Source organism: Odocoileus virginianus, chromosome 4 (assembly GCF_023699985.2).
Source record: "Odocoileus virginianus isolate 20LAN1187 ecotype Illinois chromosome 4, Ovbor_1.2, whole genome shotgun sequence".
In the NCBI taxonomy this organism is placed as follows: domain Eukaryota; kingdom Metazoa; phylum Chordata; class Mammalia; order Artiodactyla; family Cervidae; genus Odocoileus; species Odocoileus virginianus.
The window spans coordinates 16,242,399-16,261,362 of record NC_069677.1 but is presented as its reverse complement, the minus strand read 5'-3'; the positions used below and the strand labels follow the sequence as shown (position 1 = coordinate 16,261,362).

The window sequence follows — 18,964 nt, the reverse complement described above, 5'->3', positions numbered from 1 at the left end:
CCATGATCTCTTGTTATTTACTTTGTGCTTGGAAGATTGTAACAGCCTAACATATTTTCCAAGAAATATTTTCCATCTCCTTCTTTCCATTAACAAAAGACATGTTACTGTAAAATTGGACAAAAACATCCAGTTGGTGAGATGGGGAGGGAGGTTGTGGAGGGAGGGGATGTGTGTATACCGATGACTGATTCATGTTGATGAATGGCAGGAACCAACACAGTATTATAAAGTAATTGTCCTCCAATTGAAAATAAAATTTTAAAAAATCTAGTTGGTTGTAAGAAAGAGTAATTCTTAATAATTTTCTGAACATGATTAATTTCTATAGAAGAAATAATTGTGTATAAACAGAAAAACCAGTTATAAAAGGATCACATTTATTGGAGAACAGTGAGTAGCCAAGCATCTAATTTGACAAAAAAGCCTATATAAACGTTTTAGTCTTTTAAATTGTTCTTATGTCAGTATTTTAAAAATTAATGTGTAATCTCTGACCATAGAAACTTACCAAAACTTAGAAGAGTTTGAGCCCTCAACTCCGACCTATATTCAAAACTCTGTGACCTTGGATAAGCTCCTAAGCATCTCTAACCTCTGATTCCTAACCTGTATAACCTTTGCCTAATGTGAAGCCTTAAAGAAGCTAATACAGGTGAAGCAGTGAGTAAAAGGCCTGTCATGTAACTCATGGTCAGATACTGTTAGCTATTTTTATTTTATACCATTGTAATAAAATAATATAGAGGCATAAGGAAAATTTGAATTTTTGTCAAATGTGCTTTAACTGAAGATTTAAAATTTTGATGCAGGAAATAGTGCTTCATAGAGATACTTAAGAGCTTGCCTTTTAAACTCCTTTTATTTTTAATATTTTTATTAATTTCTTCAACATAAACAGCAAAGAATTTTCCAATAAGATGCCAATTATAACAGAAAACTATGAAGTTCATTGTTTGAGATAATATTCATCATTATTTTGTTCAACGTTTTCATAGTTGACTTTTAAATGAAATAATTCATTTTAAGTCCTTCAGGATCAAGGAATATTTTAATTTATACTTAATGTTATTTTTTAACTGATGGTTTCTTATGAAGTTACTTGTATTACTGTGTTGCAGTTAAAGTACCAGAGAATCTTGGAACGGCTCGAGAAGGAGAACAAAGAATTGAGAAAATTAGTATTACAGAAAGATGACAAAGGCATCCATCATAGAAAGCTTAAGGTATTTTAAGTGTGTGTTAACTTGTTATCTCTCAAAACTCTGCCACTTCACATTGTGTGTTCATCAATATCAGTTTTTAAGGAACTGCAAAGGGTTCTATTGTCCTTTTCTTTCCAATCTTGTGTCCTTAGGGAAAAGGGTGGTCTCCTCTTTTGTTAAGACTTCGTAAATTATAATCTCCAAACATTTGTTTTTTTACTAGATCCATAAATTCTTCATACTTGTGAATCAATGAATCAATTTATTTTTTTCTGAAATATTGAAACTTCCCCAGTGGCTCAAATGGTAAAGAATCTGCCTGCAATGCAGGAGACCTGGGTTCAATCCCTGGGTGGGGAAGATCCCCTGGAGAAGGGAATGGCAACCCACTCCAGTATTCTTGCCTGGAGAACTCCATGGAGAGAGGAGCCTGGCAGGCTACCGTCCATGGGGTTGCAAAGAACTGGACACGACTGAGTGACCAACACTTTATTCCTAGGTTTGCTTCATTTCTGCAGCTGTAAAATCAGTAAGTTAATAGAAAATTACATATGTCCTATCTTTATTACCTTACTTGTAAATGCCACTGAATGAAGAGGCCACTTTCTTCAGTTTTACAATAGTTAACATATTCTTCTGGAAGGTTCCTTGGGCATTTTAAAGAATTTTTGAAAAAACATGCTGGTATTGTTATCAGCATATTGATAATTACCATTATCAGTAAATTCAATATTATTATTACCCACTAAACCAAGCTGTATGTGCTACATTAAGTTGAAGTAATTCTTTTTTTAACTTAAATGTCATGTAAGTAAACAGAATGTATATGTAGCAAAACTGCAATAAATCATGACACATGCATTTTATGGCCACGGTCCAAAGATATACAGTTCTGGTTTAACCAACATGTATTAGTAGTTCTGACTCCAAATTGCAACTGCATAATATCAGCATGACTTTATTTATAAGCCAGTATGTGGCAGTTAGAAAAGCCACATCCAAATGTTAATAAATATTGAGAATTTACCTGAGAAATTGTATTTTCTCTCATTAAGTGAAATAGTAATGAAGATTTGAAAAGTGTGTTGTTTAGGTCAAAGGGATAATAGTTGGTTTCCTTTTAATTTTAGGTGTTAAAAGAGATGAAAGGAACTTCAGGCCCTCATTTTGTTCCTACTTTGGTATTAAAACTTACCTTTAATTATTAAATGCCTGGCCTGTTTATATGTTCAGTCATTCCTCAAATACTTGAAGCTTGTTATTTTCCAGAAAACATGTTTGACCCTGGTTTTACCGAGAGAACAGTACAGGATGTCTGCTCCTGGTGCTCTCACGTTTTAGTCTGCCCAGTTATCAGTATACACTACTCCTCCTCACTGATTTAACAGGAATTTTGGTGATTCTTTCTCTACTTTACCCTTTCTTCAGTGTCTCTCTCCCTCTCTGACACATACACCAAATGTTCCTTTCAGTTGGTACCTGGCTTATTGGACCTTTTTAGTGTTAATGGTCTGTCTTTGTTGGGCATTTAATATTAGCTCTTCAGTATTTTTTTTTTTTTTAATATTTATTTATTTGTCTGCCCCGGGTCCTTAGTTTTAGCATGTGGGGTCCTTAGTTTCTCTTAAGTTGCAGCATGAAGGATATTTAGTTGTAGTGTGCAAATTCTTAGTTGTGGGCATGTGGGACTTAGTTCCCTGCTCAGCGATCGAACTGGGGCACCTAGCATTGGGAGCTGGGAGTGTTAGCCACTGGACCACCAGGGAAGTCCCTAGGTCTTCAATATTGAACAATAACCTCCCTCTTTTAATGTTTAATTGGAAGATTAGGAAATCCTAAATTAACATATTGTGTTAAATCAGTGTCTCTTGAAATAGATTGGATAAGAAAGTATGGAATTTTATTCTGTACTGTTTTACATTTACTCAGAATACAATTATGAGAACTCCTTGAATTTTTTTTTTTTTTTCATTTATTTTTTGTTCCTCCTTTACTGTTTTCCTTTGTATTAAATAGATATTTGTTAGTATACTACTTTATTTTTTATTTTTATTTTTTTCTTTCTTTTTTTTTTTTTTAATTTTTATTAGTTGGAGGCTAATTACTTTACATCATTACAGTAGTTTTTGTTATACATTGATATGAATTAGCCATGGATTTACATGTACTCCCCATCCCAGTCCCCCCTCCCACCTCCCTCTCCACCCGATCCCTCTGGGTCTTCCCAGTGCACCAGGCCCGATCACTTGTCTCATGCACCCAACCTAGGCTGGTGATCTGTTTCACCCTAGATAATATACATGTTTCAATGCTGTTCTCCTGAAACATCCCGCCCTCGCCTTCTCCCAGAGTCCACAAGTCTGTTCCATACATCTGAGTCTCTTTTTCTGTTTTGCATATAGGGTTATCGTTACCATCTTTCTAAAGTCCATATATATGTGTTAGTATACTGTAATGGTCTTTATCTTTCTGGCTTACTTCGCTCTGTATAATGGGCTCCAGTTTCATCCATCTCATTAGAACTGATTCAAATGAATTCTTTTTAATGGCTGAGTAATATTCCATGGTATATATGTACCACAGCTTCCTCATCCATTCGTCTGCTGATGGGCATCTGGGTTGCTTCCATGTCCTGGCTATTATAAACAGTGCTGCGATGAACATTGGGGTGCATGTGTCTCTTTCAGATCTGGTTTCCTTGGTGTGTATGCCCAGAAGTGGGATTGCTGGGTCATATGGCAGTTCTATTTCCAGCTTTTTAAGAAATCTCCACACTGTTTTCCATAGTGGCTGTACTAATTTGCATTCCCACCAACAGTGTAAGAGGGTTCCCTTTTCTCCACACCCTCTCCAGCATTTATTGCTTATAGACTTTTGGATAGCAGCCATCCTGACTGGCGTATAATGGTACCTCATTGTGGTTTTGATTTGCATTTCTCTGATAATGAGTGATGTTGAGCATCTTTTCATGTGTTTGTTAGCCATCTGTATGTCTTCCTTGGAGAAATGTCTGTTTAGTTCTTTGGCCCATTTTTTGATTGGGTCATTTATTTTTCTGGAGTTGAGCTGGAGGAGTTGCTTGTATATTTTTGAGATTAATCCTTTGTCTGTTGCTTCGTTTGCTATTATTTTCTCCCAATCTGAGGGCTGTCTTTTCACCTTGCTTATAGTTTCCTTTGTTGTGCAAAAGCTTTTAAGTTTCATTAGGTCCCATTTGTTTATTTTTGCTTTTATTTCTGAAATTCTGGGATGTGGGTCATAGAGGATCCTGCTGTGATTTATGTCGGAGAGTGTTTTGCCTATGTTCTCCTCTAGGAGTTTGATAGTTTCTGGTCTTACATTTAGATCTTTAATCCATTTTGAGTTTATTTTTGTGTATGGTGTTAGAAAGTGTTCTAGTTTCATTCTTTTACAGGTGGTTGACCAGTTTTCCCAGCACCACTTGTTAAAGAGATTATCTTTTTTCCATTGTATATCCTTGCCTCCTTTGTCGAAGATAAGGTGACCATAGGTTCGTGGACTTATCTCTGGGCTTTCTATTCTGTTCCATTGATCTATATTTCTGTCTTTGTGCCAGTACCATACTGTCTTGATGACTGTGGCTTTGTAGTAGAGTCTGAAGTCAGGCAGATTGATTCCTCCAGTTCCATTCTTCTTTCTCAGGATTACTTTGGCTATTCGAGGTTTTTTGTATTTCCATACAAATTGTGAAATTATTTGTTCTAGTTCTGTGAAAAATACTGTTGGTAGTTTGATAGGGATTGCATTGAATCTATAGATTACTTTGGGTAGTATAGCCATTTTGACAATATTGATTCTTCCAATCCATGAACACGGTATATTTCTCCATCTGCTTGTGTCCTCTTTGATTTCTTTCATCAGTGTTTTATAGTTTTCTATGTATAAGTCTTTTGTTTCTTTAGGTAGATATACTCCTAAGTATTTTATTCTTTTTGTAGCAATGGTGAATGGTATTGTTTCCTTAATTTCTCTTTCTGTTTTCTCATTGTTAGTGTATAGGAATGCAAGAGATTTCTGTGTGTTAATTTTATATCCTGCAACTTGATTGTATTCGTTGATTAGCTCTAGTAATTTTCTGGTAGAGTCTTTAGGGTTTTCTATGTAGAGGATCATGTCATCTGCAAACAGCGAGAGTTTCACTTCTTCTTTTCCTATCTGGATTCCTTTTACTTCTTTTTCTGCCCTGATTGCTGTGGCCAACACTTCCAAAACTATGTTGAATAGTAGTGGTGAGAGTGGGCACCCTTGTCTTGTTCCTGATTTCAGGGGAAATGCTTTCAATTTTTCACCATTGAGGGTGATGCTTGCTGTGGGTTTGTCATATATAGCTTTTATTATGTTGAGGTATGCTCCTTCTATTCCTGCTTTCTGGAGAGTTTTAATCATAAACAGATGTTGAATTTTGTCAAAGGCTTTTTCTGCATCTATTGAGATAATCATATGGTTTTTATCTTTCAATTTGTTAATGTGGTGTATTACATTGATTGATTTGTGGATATTAAAGAATCCTTGCATTCCTGGGATAAAGCCTACTTGGTCATGATGAATGATTTTTTTAATATGTTGTTGGATTCTGTTTGCTAGAATTTTGTTAAGGATTTTTGCATCTATGTTCATCAGTGATATTGGCCTGTAGTTTTCTTTTTTTGTGGCATCTTTGTCTGGTTTTGGAATTAGGGTGATGGTGGCCTCATAGAATGAGTTTGGAAGTCTACCTTCTTCTGCAATTTTCTGGAAGAGTTTGAGTAAGATAGGTGTTAGCTCTTCTCTAAATTTTTGGTAGAATTCAGCTGTGAAGCCATCTGGTCCTGGGCTTTTGTTTGCTGGAAGATTTCTGATTACAGTTTCGATTTCCTTGCTTGTGATCGTTTTGTTAAGATCTTCTATTTCTTCCTGGTTCAGTTTTGGAAAGTTATACTTCTCTAAGAACTTGTCCATTTCTTCCAAGTTGTCCATTTTATTGGCATAGAGCTGCTGGTAGTAGTCTCTTATGATCCTTTGTATTTCAGTGTTGTCTGTTGTGATCTCTCCATTTTCATTTCTAATTTTGTTAATTTGGTTCTTCTCCCTTTGTTTCTTAATGAGTCTTGCTAATGGTTTGTCAATTTTGTTAATTTTTTCAAAAAACCAGCTTTTAGCTTTGTTAATTTTTGCTATGGTCTCTTTAGTTTCTTTTGCATTTATTTCTGCCCTAATTTTTAAGATTTCTTTCCTTCTACTAACCCTGGGGTTCTTCATTTCTTCCTCCTCTAGTTGCTTTAGGTGTAGAGTTAGGTTATTTATTTGACTTTTTTCTTGTTTCTTGAGGTAGGCCTGTAATGCTATGAATCTTCCCCTTAGCACTGCTTTTACAGTGTCCCATAGGTTTTGGGTTGTTGTGTTATCATTTTCATTCATTTCTATGCATATTTTGATTTCTTTTTTTATTTCTTCTATGATTTGTTGGTTATTCAGAAGCGTGTTGTTTAGCCTCCATATGTTTGAATTTTTAATAATTTTTTTCCTGTAATTGAGATCTAATCTTACTGCACTGTGGTCAGAAAAGATGACTGGAATGATTTCAATCTTTTTGAATTTACCAAGACTAGATTTATGGCCCAGGATGTGATCTATTCTGGAGAAGGTTCCGTGTGCACTTGAGAAAAAGGTGAAGTTGATTGTTTTGGGGTGAAACGTCCTATAGATGTCAATTAGGTCTAGCTGGTCCATTGTGTCCGTTAAAGTTTGTGTTTCCTTGTTCATTTTCTGTTTAGTTGATCTATCCATAGTTGTGAGTGGGGTATTAAAGTGTCCTGCTAGTATTGTGTTACTATTAATTTCCTCTTTCATACTCGTTAGCGTTTGCCTTACATATTGCGGTGCTCCTTTGTTGGGTGCATATATATTTATAATTGTTATATCTTCTTCTTGGATTGATCCTTTGATCATTATGTAGTGTCCATCTTTGTCTCTTTTCACAGACTTAATTTGAAAGTCTATTTTATCTGATATGAGTATTGCGACTCCTGCTTTCTTTTGGTCTCCGTTTGCGTGGAATATTTTTTTCCAGCCCTTCACTTTTAGTCTGTATGTGTCCCTTGCTTTGAGGTGGGTCTCTTGTAGACAGCATATATAGGGGTCTTGCTTTTGTATCCATTCAGCCAGCCTTTGTCTTTTGGTTGGGGCATTCAACCCATTTACATTTAAGGTAATTATTGATAGGTATGGTCCTGTTGCCATTTATTTTGTTGTTTGGAGTTCACTTTTATACCACCTTTCTGCGTTTCCTGTCTAGAGAAGATCCTTTAGTATTTGTTGAAGAGCTGGTTTGGTGGTGGTGAATTCTCTCAGCTTTTGCTTGTCTGTAAAGCTTTTGAGTTCTCCTTCATATCTGAATGAGATCCTTGCTGGGTAGAGTAATCTAGGTTGTAGGTTATTCTCTTTCATTACTTTAAGTATGTCCTGCCATTCCCTTCTGGCCTGAAGGGTTTCTATTGATAGATCAGCTGTTATCCTTATGGGAATCCCTTTGTGTGTTATTTGTTGTTTCTCCCTTGCTGCTTTTAATATTTGTTCTTTGTGTTTGATCTTTGTTAATTTGATTAATATGTGTCTTGGGGTGTTTCGCCTTGGGTTTATCCTGTTTGGGACTCTCTGGGTTTCTTGAACTTGGTTGGCTATTTCCTTCCCCATTTTAGGGAAGTTTTCAGCAATTATCTCCTCGAGTATCTTCTCATGGCCTTTCTTTTTGTCTTCTTCTTCTGGGACTCCTATGATTCGAATGTTGGGGCGTTTCACATAGTCCCAGAGGTCCCTGAGGTTGTCCTCATTTCTTTTGATTCTTTTTTCTTTTTTCCTCTCTGCTTCATTTATTTCCACCATTTTATCTTCTAACTCACTTATCCTATCTTCTGTCTCTGTTATTCTACTCATGGTTCCCTCCAGAGTGTTTTTGATCTCATTTATTTCATTATTAATTTTTAATTGATTTTTTTTTATTTCTTCTAGGTCCTTGTTAAACATTTCTTGCATCTTCTCAATCTTTGTCTCCAGGCTATTTATTTGTAACTCCATTTTGTTTTCAAGATTTTGGATCATTTTTATTATCATTATTCTAAATTCTTTTTCAGGTAGATTCCCTATTTCCTCCTCTTTTGTTTGACTTGGTGGGCTTTTTTCATGTTCCTTTAGCTGTTGGGTATTTCTCTGCCTTTTCATCATGTTTAGATTGCTGTGTCTGGAGTGGGCTTTCTGTATTCTTGTGGTTTGAGGTTCCTTTTTATTGTGGAGGTTTCACCCAGTGGGTGGGGTTGGACGATTGGTTTGTCAAGGTTTCCTGGTTAGGGAAGCTTGTGTCAGCGTTCTGGTGCGTGGAATTGGATTTCTTCTCTCTGGAGTGCAATGGAGTGTCCAGTAATGAGCTTTGCGATGGGTCTCTGTGTTAGGTGTGACTTTGGAGAGCCTGTATGTTGACACTCAGGTCTATGTTCCTGCGTTGCTAAAGAATTTGCGTGGTATGTCTTGTACTGGAGCTTATTAGCTCTTGGGTGGTGGTTGGTTTTGGTGTAGGTATGGAAGCTTTTGGATGGTCTCTTATTCCTTAATGTTCCGTGTGGTCAGGAGTTTTCTGGTTTTCTCAGGATTTGGGCTCAAGTCTCCTGCCTCTGGATTTCAGTTTTATTCTTCTAATAGTCTCAAGGCTTCTCCAACTATACAGTACTGATAATAAAACTTCTAGGTTAATGGTGAAAAGATTCTCCACCGTGAGAGACAACCAGAGAGGTTCACAGAGTTACATGAAGAATAGGAGAGGGAGGAAGGAGATAGAGGTGAGCAGGAGGAGAAAAAGGGGACTCAAGAGGAGAGAGACAGATCTACGCAGTTATCTGTTCCCAAAGTGTTCTCTGTAGCCCAGACACCCACAAAGATTCACAGAGTTGGATTGGGAAGAGAAGGGGAATGGAGGAAGTAGAGGTGTTCTGAGGGAGAATAACAAAGATTGAAAATCTAGTGTAGAGGTTAGACTCTTTGAAATACAATATTTAAAAACAAAAACACACAAAAAAATTTAGAACTGTATATGAAGTTCAGTTTTAAAATAGGGTTTCTCTCTTTTTTTTTTGTGGCTATAGTGAAATGAAAGTGAAAGTTAAGGAATAATAGAGGAGTATTAGAGGACTCTAAAAGGAAATAGGAGAGAAAAACAAGAAAAAGAAAAAAAAAAAAAAAGAAAAGAAAAAAAAAAATTTTTTTTTTTCCCAAATAAAAAAATCGTAAAAATATATGAAAATGAAAGTTGAGGAGTAATGGGGGAGTAATAGGGAATTATAAAAGAAAATGAAAGAGAAAAAATAAAAAATTTAAAAAAAAAAAAAGAAAGAAAGGGAAAGAAAAAATTTTTTTCTTTTAAATTAAAAAAAAAAAAAATGTACATATATATCTAGGAATTTCTCTGAGGTGATTGCGGTCAGCGTAGGTTCAGTTCAATTTCAGATAGCTCCTCTTTCCAGCTTACACTTCTCGATATCTGTAGGCCCCTTCCCGTGTAGTCGGTGTTACCTTCAGGGATTTTAATCTGTTGCACCGGTCCTTTCTGAAGCAGTTCCCTTTGTTTATTTGGCTTCTGTTTGCTGTCTCTTTGGTGTCTAATTTCCGCCCTGACACAGGCGGGCGGAGGTGATCTCTTATTTAGGTTCGCTAGTTCAGTTCAGTCCTGCTACAGGGAGGGCGGGGCGCTGCAGACAGACACCGCTCTGTGTGGATAGCGCTCACCGTGTTCTGGCCACGCTGGGTTTGCCCCGCTCACGGGTGTCTGTGCTTTCGCCGTCTACACTGCTCAGGCTTCCGGCTGCTCTATATGGAGCGGGCCCTGCGTTGAGTGCGGTTCCAGTTTTCGGGTACTCCACAAATGCGCAGATTCGGTTGCTCCTGCGTTTTGTGCCTTCCCCGGCCTCAACTCCTTGAATTTATCAGCTTTTTTATCCTGACACATCTGTGGGTTTTTTTAAATGTTTTCTGTATTTTATAATATTGATTTTTTAATTTTATAGAAATCTTTGATTGATATGTATTCTGAAGTTCTTGATGTTCTGTCTGATTATGATGCCAGTTATAATACACAAGATCATCTGCCAAGGGTAAGTGAAAAATTAGTACACAGTGAAATTGCCCATTAGCAAAAAAGCATGTTAGTTTTTTTTAAAGTTATGTGTGTGTATACATAGGCAGAGACATAAAATTTTCTCTGTAATAATCATGTGTTCTAGGTGATGTCTCAAGCATTGAATGTTGTTTGACTATTTTGGTCCATTAGTTTATTTATATTTATGCATAATGAAGGAAGGCTTTCAGATATTTGGCATTATATGTTAATGATGTCCATGATATTAAAATTCCTGAATGGTAGATAAAATTAGGTACATAGGAGAAATATAACCTCACAGAATTGAAAATGTCTTTGTAAAGAGTAAATTAGCTGTGGAAGAGATTTATGCAATATTAATGTTAATTTGGTTTTAAAACTAGTGGTTTAAATTAGTAATAAAAATTTGGCTATAAATAATGGACCCAATTAATATTTTGCTGTTTATTTTCAGTACACATCCATGTATAAACTATCATTTTTTTTTGTGGATATTTTAAAATCATTTAACTGGACAGTTTTTAAAGACTAGTTCTCAGCAGCATTCCGAATGTATTAAATTTAAGTTTGTATCAAAAAATATGAATATGTGGTATTTATTTTGTGGTAAGGTTGTTGTGGTTGGAGATCAAAGTGCTGGAAAAACTAGTGTGTTGGAAATGATTGCTCAGGCACGAATATTTCCTAGAGGATCTGGGGAGATGATGACACGTTCTCCAGTTAAGGTAAGAAAATAGGCTCTCTGGGTTAATAGACACTGTGGTGATCATTTTCTAATGTATTTAAATGTTGAATCACTATTTTGTACACCAAAACTAACATAATATTGTTTGTTACCTGTACTTTGGTTAAAAGAAAAAGATAGGCCAAACGAAGTTCTTCAGGGAAGTGATCACTTTAACAAAGTTTGTCCATTGTGTTGAAATGAAGAATTTTGACCAAAAAAATAACTGATATGTAGCATTTGGAATTATTCCTAGTGTAGGAATTAGTAGAAGTCACTCCTCAGACAAAGGACAAAGATCAGGAGTTTGGGGCTTGCCTGTGGGATGTTAACAAAGCAGCAGCTGGATATGGAAGTTTGGAGGGTGGTCTGGACTAGAGATAGAAATGGAGGAGTCACAATCAAACATCTGAAAGTGGTAGTTAACTCCCTAATGGCTAAGATTGCCTAGGGAGTGAGTGGAGACGGAGAAGACCTACAACCTCTGACACATTTAACTCTCAATAAGTAGATGTTAAAGAAATGAATTGTTACCTAACTTTACCGTTGATGTGAAATGCAAAATTTCCTTTTAGTTTTTCAAGTTTTGTTTGAGATTGATGGTTTTGTGCTTGGTACTCTATAACATTGACTGGGAAATGGAACCATGTAAGTACTGTGGGAATTAATAGAAATTGTAAATACAGTCTTCTCAATTTTCTGTTAATTTCAGGTGACTCTCAGTGAAGGCCCTCATCATGTGGCCTTATTTAAAGATAGTTCTCGGGAGTTTGATCTTACTAAAGAGGAAGATGTAAGTAGATTTCGTATGAGGTTTGTATGTGTAATTTTTAATAATCTGTGTAAACATAAAAGACAACTAAATGGTATATTTAACTGACAATTTTCTTAGGATTTTGTTGTTTTCCCATTGATAGCTTGCAGCATTAAGACATGAAATAGAACTCCGAATGCGGAAAAATGTGAAAGAAGGCTGTACTGTCAGTCCAGAGGTAAGTGCTGCAGTTCATGTCAGCCGTGTTCTATGGAGATCCAGTGTTTTATGATTTGAAATCATAGAGCATTGATATTTAGATTGAAGTAATTTAAAGATACACAGTCTTTTTTTTTTTAATATTCCAAAGAATGTATCATTTTGTGGAAAAGTTTTATGAAATAATTACTCCCATAACTTTTTTCTGAACCACATATCTAAATGAATGAGATAAAGAATTTTCAGGATATGTGTCAACAAAAAAATTCTCACAAGCTGCCTCTCAAAAGTTTCTTGGCTTTTGGATTTTTTTTTCCCCCTGAACAGACCATATCCTTAAATGTAAAAGGTCCTGGACTACAGAGGATGGTGCTTGTTGACCTACCAGGTGTGATTAATGTAAGTGTATACAAAGCATGTATCTTATCTTACTCTGTTGTGGCAGACATTTATAATGACCTTTAAAACCTTTTTCTTCAAGACTGTGACATCAGGCATGGCTCCCGACACAAAGGAAACTATTTTCAGTATCAGCAAAGCTTACATGCAGAACCCTAATGCCATCATACTATGTATTCAAGGTAAATCTTATTGAAAGATTTTAATTGCACTAATATTCTTCCTTATTTAGCAATCAAGGTTTGTTTTACACATGTGTTACATAAACACGGGCTTCCCTGGTGGCTCAGATGGTGAAGTGTCTGCCTGCAATGTGGAAGACCCAGGTTCGATCCCTGAGTTGGGAAGATTCCCTGGAGAAGGAAATGGCAACCCACTCCAGTTCTCTTGCCTGGAAAATCCTGTGGATGGAGGAGCCTGGTAGGCTACAATCCATGGGGTCACAAAGAGTTGGATGCAACTGAGCGACTTCACTTTACATAAACATATAAAATAGATGTTTTATTTTGTCCTCTTGTTCATTTTATTAGTAAGTAGAATTGACGTTGGGAATATGTTTGATGAATTTCACTGTGTAGGCATCATAGAAATTCTTATTGGCTAGAATTTCTTTTCACAACTAAGATAAAATATTAAGGAAACATGATCTTACTATAGTGTAGACACAAGATGACACAGTTGTAGCTTCTTGAAGTTTTAAAAACCCACTCTGTAACCATTACTGTGTCATTTTTCAATGTATTTTCAGATGGATCTGTGGATGCTGAGCGCAGCATTGTTACAGACTTGGTCAGTCAAATGGACCCTCATGGAAGAAGGACGATATTCGTCTTGACCAAAGTAGACCTGGCGGAGAAGAACGTGGCCAGCCCCAGCAGGGTGAGGGCAGGCTCTTTAAGCAAAGCGTTAGCTCCGACAGAAACTGACGGGGGCACATCTCCTGGTGAAGTACAAGTAGTAATGGGGTTTTTCTTGGTTTTCATTTAAAAAAAGCAAAGTATTGTAAAGTTATAGTAAACGGCATAAGTGCAGAATTGAGATTTAAGTTTAATTCTACAGTTATAACTATAGTTTGATTCAAATTCTTAAAACTAATGTTGCTTACTCTAAATTTTGCAGGCTGACATAGTCATGAACCTCATTGTAGTATTTTTTAACAAATTAGTGTAAAACTAGTGACAGTTTAGATTCCTTTTGGACATTACTTATGTTATTCTTTGTTTTAAATTTTTTTATTTTTTTATTCAGATAAATATTACCTTTCTTAACTGATTAAAGAACGTGTGGCAGATTTTCATAATAGAGAAGGCATTGGATGGGGTGTCCAGGCTCAGCATTCTTATCCATGCTCTACCAACAGATGGCTACATGTCCTTGGACAAATCTTGTTAATTTGTTCTGCATCCAGACAGTGCACAATCCAGTCTTTTAGGCTAGTTTATCTCTAGGGTCACTTTCATTTCTTATATTCTTGTGACTTCTATATGAGCTTCCCAGGTGGCTCAGTGATGAAGAATCCACCTGCTAATGCAGGAGACACGGGTTCAATTCCTGGGTTGGGAAGATCCCCTGAAGAAGGATTCTTGCCTGGAAAATTCCATTGTCAGAGGAGCCTGGTGGGCTACAGTCCATGAGGTTGCAAAGAGTCAGACAATTTAGCCACTGAGCATACACACAAACACACACACATGACACCTATACATGGTGTTCCGTGTCCATTTTCTCCTCCTCCCTTAACAAGGAAAGAATTTTGTTTCAAGGTACCATTGTGTGCAAGTTTTACTAGGGTGTGCTCTCTTCTTAATTGTGAAGGAAATGGCAACCCACTCCAGTATTCTTGCCTGGAAAATCCCATGGACAGAGGAGCCTGGTAGGCTACAGTCCATGGGGTCGCAGAGTCGGACACAACTGAGCGACTTCACTTTCACTTTAATATAAAAGTGGGTGAAAGTGTGCAAACTAAGCCAGATTGCTTAGTTTCTCATCTGCTCTGCTGTTGCTATGTAATATCGGGTAAGTTATTTCACTTTTTCAGTGCTTTAGGCTATTAGAAATGAAAATATTAATGGTACTAAAATTCTGCAGCACAGCAGATCTGAGTTCCATCCCTGGGTTGGGATGATCCCCTGGAGAAGGGAATGGCAACCCACTCTAATATTCTTGCCTGGAGAATCCCATGAACAGAGGAGCCTGGCAGGCTGCAGTCCATGGGTTCATAGAGAGTCTGACACACATGTGCAGCTAAGCAGAAGCACATCTCTTAGGTGATGAAGATTTATTGAGTTAAATGTTTGTTGTAAAGTGGTTGAGCTTAGCATGAAAGTGTTACATAAATTGTGGCTATCATCCATTGTTATAACTTCATCCCCCACAGAACAACAGCTTGAAATATAAGTAGCCATCCCTGTGCTTCTGTTTAGAATTTCGCTCTTTCTTTTCACAAATCTAAAAATTTGTGGGACTATGCCTCTGTGGTATAGATTCCCAAGAGAGACCAACCCTAGGTTCACTGATTGTCTGGAAGGACTCATAGGACTCAGTGCATAGTCATACTTAGACCGAAGGAAAAGATGCAAGAGATGATGTCTAAAGGAAACCAAGCTCGAGTTTCCAAGAGCCCTTTCCCAGTAGAGTCACAGAGGAAATGCTCAAGCCGCCAGCAACGAGGCACTAACTAGAGACTCGGCACCTAAGGTTTGTACTGGGGGCTGGTCACATAGGCACCCACAAGCACCAAAATTCCAGACGCCCAAAGGAAAGCAGATGTTCAGCATAAACCACATTGATTGCACAATAAACCACTGTTATTTAGGGAAAGTTCTGTATCAATGTAGGGGATTGTTTACCAGTTAAGTTCACAGATGCCAGCCAAGGACAAGCAGGCCTTTCTGAGGACAGCAGTCTCAAGCCTGCTGTGTTAACTCTGCAGTCTCCATGACCTTAGCTCTGCCCTGTTTTCAAGGGGAAGGCCTGCCATGGCAGTATTGGTCCTGATACGGAGAAGGGGGAGAGTGAGGTGGAAGCAAACTTCTGTGTTTCCTTCCCACTTCCCATCTTTTCTTTCATTTTCTTCTCTTCTTTAGGGTAATGAGCTTGTATTTTCTTTAAATACAGTTGAAGCTTGTATCACTTTTCTTTTTACACTGAAGATTTAGCGTTAGCTTAAGAATGTTACTTAGAGGAGGGATTCTTACCTCAATATTTATCTGAATGAGCTTCTGGAAGTAGAAATTCTTTTATATTGTGTGTGAGTGATAGATCTCTGCAAATGTGTATTTTTCTGGGGACAGAGTCTGTAGTTTTTATTACTTTTAGAAAAGGAGTTTTGACCCAAAGAGTTAACAACAGTGGATCCAAATTTTTTTTTTCAGAGTTAATTAAAAAAGACCATCCAACTTTGTTAGAATTTAGATATTGGGGAAATAATAATAGTAGCTACTGTTTACTGATTGCGCCTTCGTGCCTGGCACTATGTTAAATATCATATACTCTTCTCAACTACCATTTTGAAAAGTTAAGTAACTTACTTAAGGCCACATACCTAGTAAGTGACAGAGCAGAAATTCAAAATAAGGCCTGATTCTAAGTCACTGTACATCATTCCAAATTCTAATTTTGGTACTTATGTTTTAATAAGACATTTTTGATATAACAAAATTAAATGTGTTTTATTTTTTCCTCAAATAACATTTGAAATACATTTCAGCACTTGTACAGACATACATTAACCTAAACATATACAAATACAGCATTGTTAAATTTGCCTTCTAAATAGCATATTATGCTTTAAAATTATGTAAACTCACCTGTCATGTTTCTTTTTTACCACTTTTAAAAATAGATTCAGCAGATAATTGAAGGAAAACTCTTCCCAATGAAAGCTCTAGGTTATTTTGCTGTTGTAACAGGAAAAGGTATGCAAAGATGGATTATTACAGTTTTTTGTTGTTTTCAAGTAATAAAAATGAACTTAGAACTTTACCACCGTCTTTCCCTAGGAAACAGCTCTGAAAGCATTGAAGCTATAAGGGACTATGAAGAAGAATTTTTTCAGAATTCAAAACTCCTAAAGTAAGTATCTTGTTGAAATCTTTAAAGAATTTATAGTGAGGGAGTAACTTCAGCTGTTTTCAATTTAAAAGTTTTCTTATAACTGTCAGTTTAACATTGACTTTCCAGAGATGAATTCTCAAATAGTGATCTGTATCTAGTAAGCAAGTCTTCAGACTACTGTGACAAAGTTGGGAGCAATTTATCACATAGTACAAAACTGTGTCATAATCACCTGCCCCTTGGTATATGGGCACTGGAGACAACACTGATACCTCTTAAGTTGTTTTACTTACAAGGTGATTTTTTAAAAATCAACACTTAGATTTTTAAATACTTGTCCAGATTTCTCTTAGAGTATTGGGGAAAGTTGGAGTGAGAGGTGGCAGTGTCAAAGGGGTATCCTTAAATAGATACTGACAAATGTTAACAGAAAATAAGATACTAACAGAAAAGCAAAAAGGAGATGCTAAAGAGCAACTGAATTTTAAAACATTGTAACATGTAGAGAGTCTTGAGCTGAAAGAATGAATGTGTTTGCCTCTATATTAGTAATGTAAGTCAAGGTAGTCTTTTCACCCATTGTCTTGAGAATTATCTTTTGGGAAGCCCTGCATGCCAAGCAGGAGACTTGGGTTTAATCCCTGGGTCAGGAAGAGTCCCTGGAGAAGGAAATGGCAACCCACTCTAGTATTCTTGCCTGGAGAATTTGATGGACAGAGGAGCCTGGTGGGCTCCAATACATGAAGTCTCAAAGAGTTGGACACGACTTAACGACTAAACAGCGACAAGAACTAAGCTCTTCGGTACTAACAGTAGTCACTAACCTGTGTGCTTGTTTGAATTCAGATCAGTTAGCACTAAAGAAAACTGGAGTTTCTCAGTCACACTAGCCACACATTTCAAGGTGTCATTAACCCCACGTGACTAGTAGCTGCACAGATATAGATTATTTATCATGGAATGTTCATTGGACAGCCCTAGCATAAAGTAATTAAGTGGCTGTTCTCATAATATACTTTGGTTATTGTTTTGTAGGACAAGCATGCTAAAGGCACACCAGGTGACTACAAGAAATCTAAGCCTTGCTGTATCAGACTGCTTTTGGAAAATGGTACGAGAGTCAGTTGAACAACAGGCCGATAGTTTCAAAGGTACGTTGGGTTTTTAAAATAAGCTCTCAAATTTATGTATTTTATTACCTGACAGACTTAGGCATCCATCAGATTCTTGACTTCCTTTAACAATTGCTTTTTGTTCATTTATTATAAGGTAGTATGTGGGAAATGGAAAAATACCAATCTTTAGTTGTATGAGAGCAGGATTTTTCCTTTTGGAGGAACAGTTGCTGGAAGCACATTACGAAGTCTAACAAAAAGTTTGCAGTAATATTTGAGAGAAAGAGCCTAGAAAACTGTACAGAACTCAGATTCCGCCTTGTTAGAGGAATGAGAGGAAATGTGTTGGGTGGCAGAGCAGCCAGTGTACTTTCAGATATATTGTACTGGTTTCTGAATCCCAGGCCTTCCTTTTCCATGGCTTTGCTTGCTTCCATAGTTTCATTTGGCCAGAGTATACTTTCCTTCCATTTTCTCATTAGGAAATCCTACCTATTTATCCCATTAGTCCCTCAGCAATCTTGTATTATTCTCATTTTACCAAAGAGCAGACTGAGGCAGAGAATAACTTGCCTAAGTAATAACGTACCCAGCATCACACAGTAATAGATAATAGACCTGGGATTTGAATGGAGTTCAGAATCAGAATTGAGTTGGTGGCTTGACTTCAGAGTCCCATGCTCTTAGCAACTGTACTAAATTGTGTCATCTGTATGATCTGTGGATTGAAAATGGAAAAACTAAAGTCAAAAGGATTATATTGGAAAACTGTTACAGTAATGCAGATTCTGAGATATTGAGACAGAGAAGGACATGGCAACCCACTCCAGTATTCTTGCCTAGAGAATTCCGTGGATAGAGGAGCCTGGTGGACTGCTGTCCATGGGGTCACACAGAGTCGGACACGACTGAAGCAACTTAGTATGCATGCATGCGTGCATTGGAGAAGGAAATGGCAACCTACTCCAGTATTCTTGCCTGGAGAATCCCAGGGACGGAGGAGCCTGGTGGGCTGCCATCTGTGGGGTCGTACAGCCGGACATGACTAAAGCGACTTAGCAGCAGCAGCAGATACAGAGATCCCAGATTTCTCAGGAGCTATCAGTGCACATTCAGAAATTCAGTTAATATACCAGATATGTGAGATAGCCTTTAACCAATGTGTCTGGAACAAAGGAGAATCCTCAAACCTGAACATCTTTCCTTCTTCCTCAGCAACACGTTTTAACCTTGAAACTGAGTGGAAGAATAACTATCCTCGCCTGCGAGAACTTGACCGGGTAATATTTGTGTGACTTCTGAATTTTGTGTATATCTAATTTAATATTGTCCTCTAACAAAATTTAAGTTGAT

General features: G+C 37.0%; 1 protein-coding gene across 9 annotated transcripts in view; it reads left to right on the top strand.

The window, feature by feature from the left end:
- OPA1 (OPA1 mitochondrial dynamin like GTPase) overlaps nucleotides 1-18,964 on the top strand; it is a 98,142-nt gene that overhangs the window by 34,271 nt on the left and 44,907 nt on the right. For all 9 annotated transcript variants that reach the window (XM_020882586.2, XM_020882587.2, XM_020882589.2 and 6 more), the window contains 12 exons: nucleotides 1,122-1,226; nucleotides 10,256-10,342; nucleotides 10,959-11,072; nucleotides 11,784-11,864; nucleotides 11,989-12,063; nucleotides 12,372-12,443; nucleotides 12,526-12,625; nucleotides 13,192-13,322; nucleotides 16,285-16,357; nucleotides 16,442-16,514; nucleotides 17,532-17,647; nucleotides 18,827-18,891. In XM_020882586.2, coding sequence (XP_020738245.2) covers nucleotides 1,122-1,226; nucleotides 10,256-10,342; nucleotides 10,959-11,072; nucleotides 11,784-11,864; nucleotides 11,989-12,063; nucleotides 12,372-12,443; nucleotides 12,526-12,625; nucleotides 13,192-13,322; nucleotides 16,285-16,357; nucleotides 16,442-16,514; nucleotides 17,532-17,647; nucleotides 18,827-18,891 — 1,092 coding nt within the window. The remainder of the gene's footprint in view (nucleotides 1-1,121; nucleotides 1,227-10,255; nucleotides 10,343-10,958; nucleotides 11,073-11,783; nucleotides 11,865-11,988; nucleotides 12,064-12,371; nucleotides 12,444-12,525; nucleotides 12,626-13,191; nucleotides 13,323-16,284; nucleotides 16,358-16,441; nucleotides 16,515-17,531; nucleotides 17,648-18,826; nucleotides 18,892-18,964) is intronic.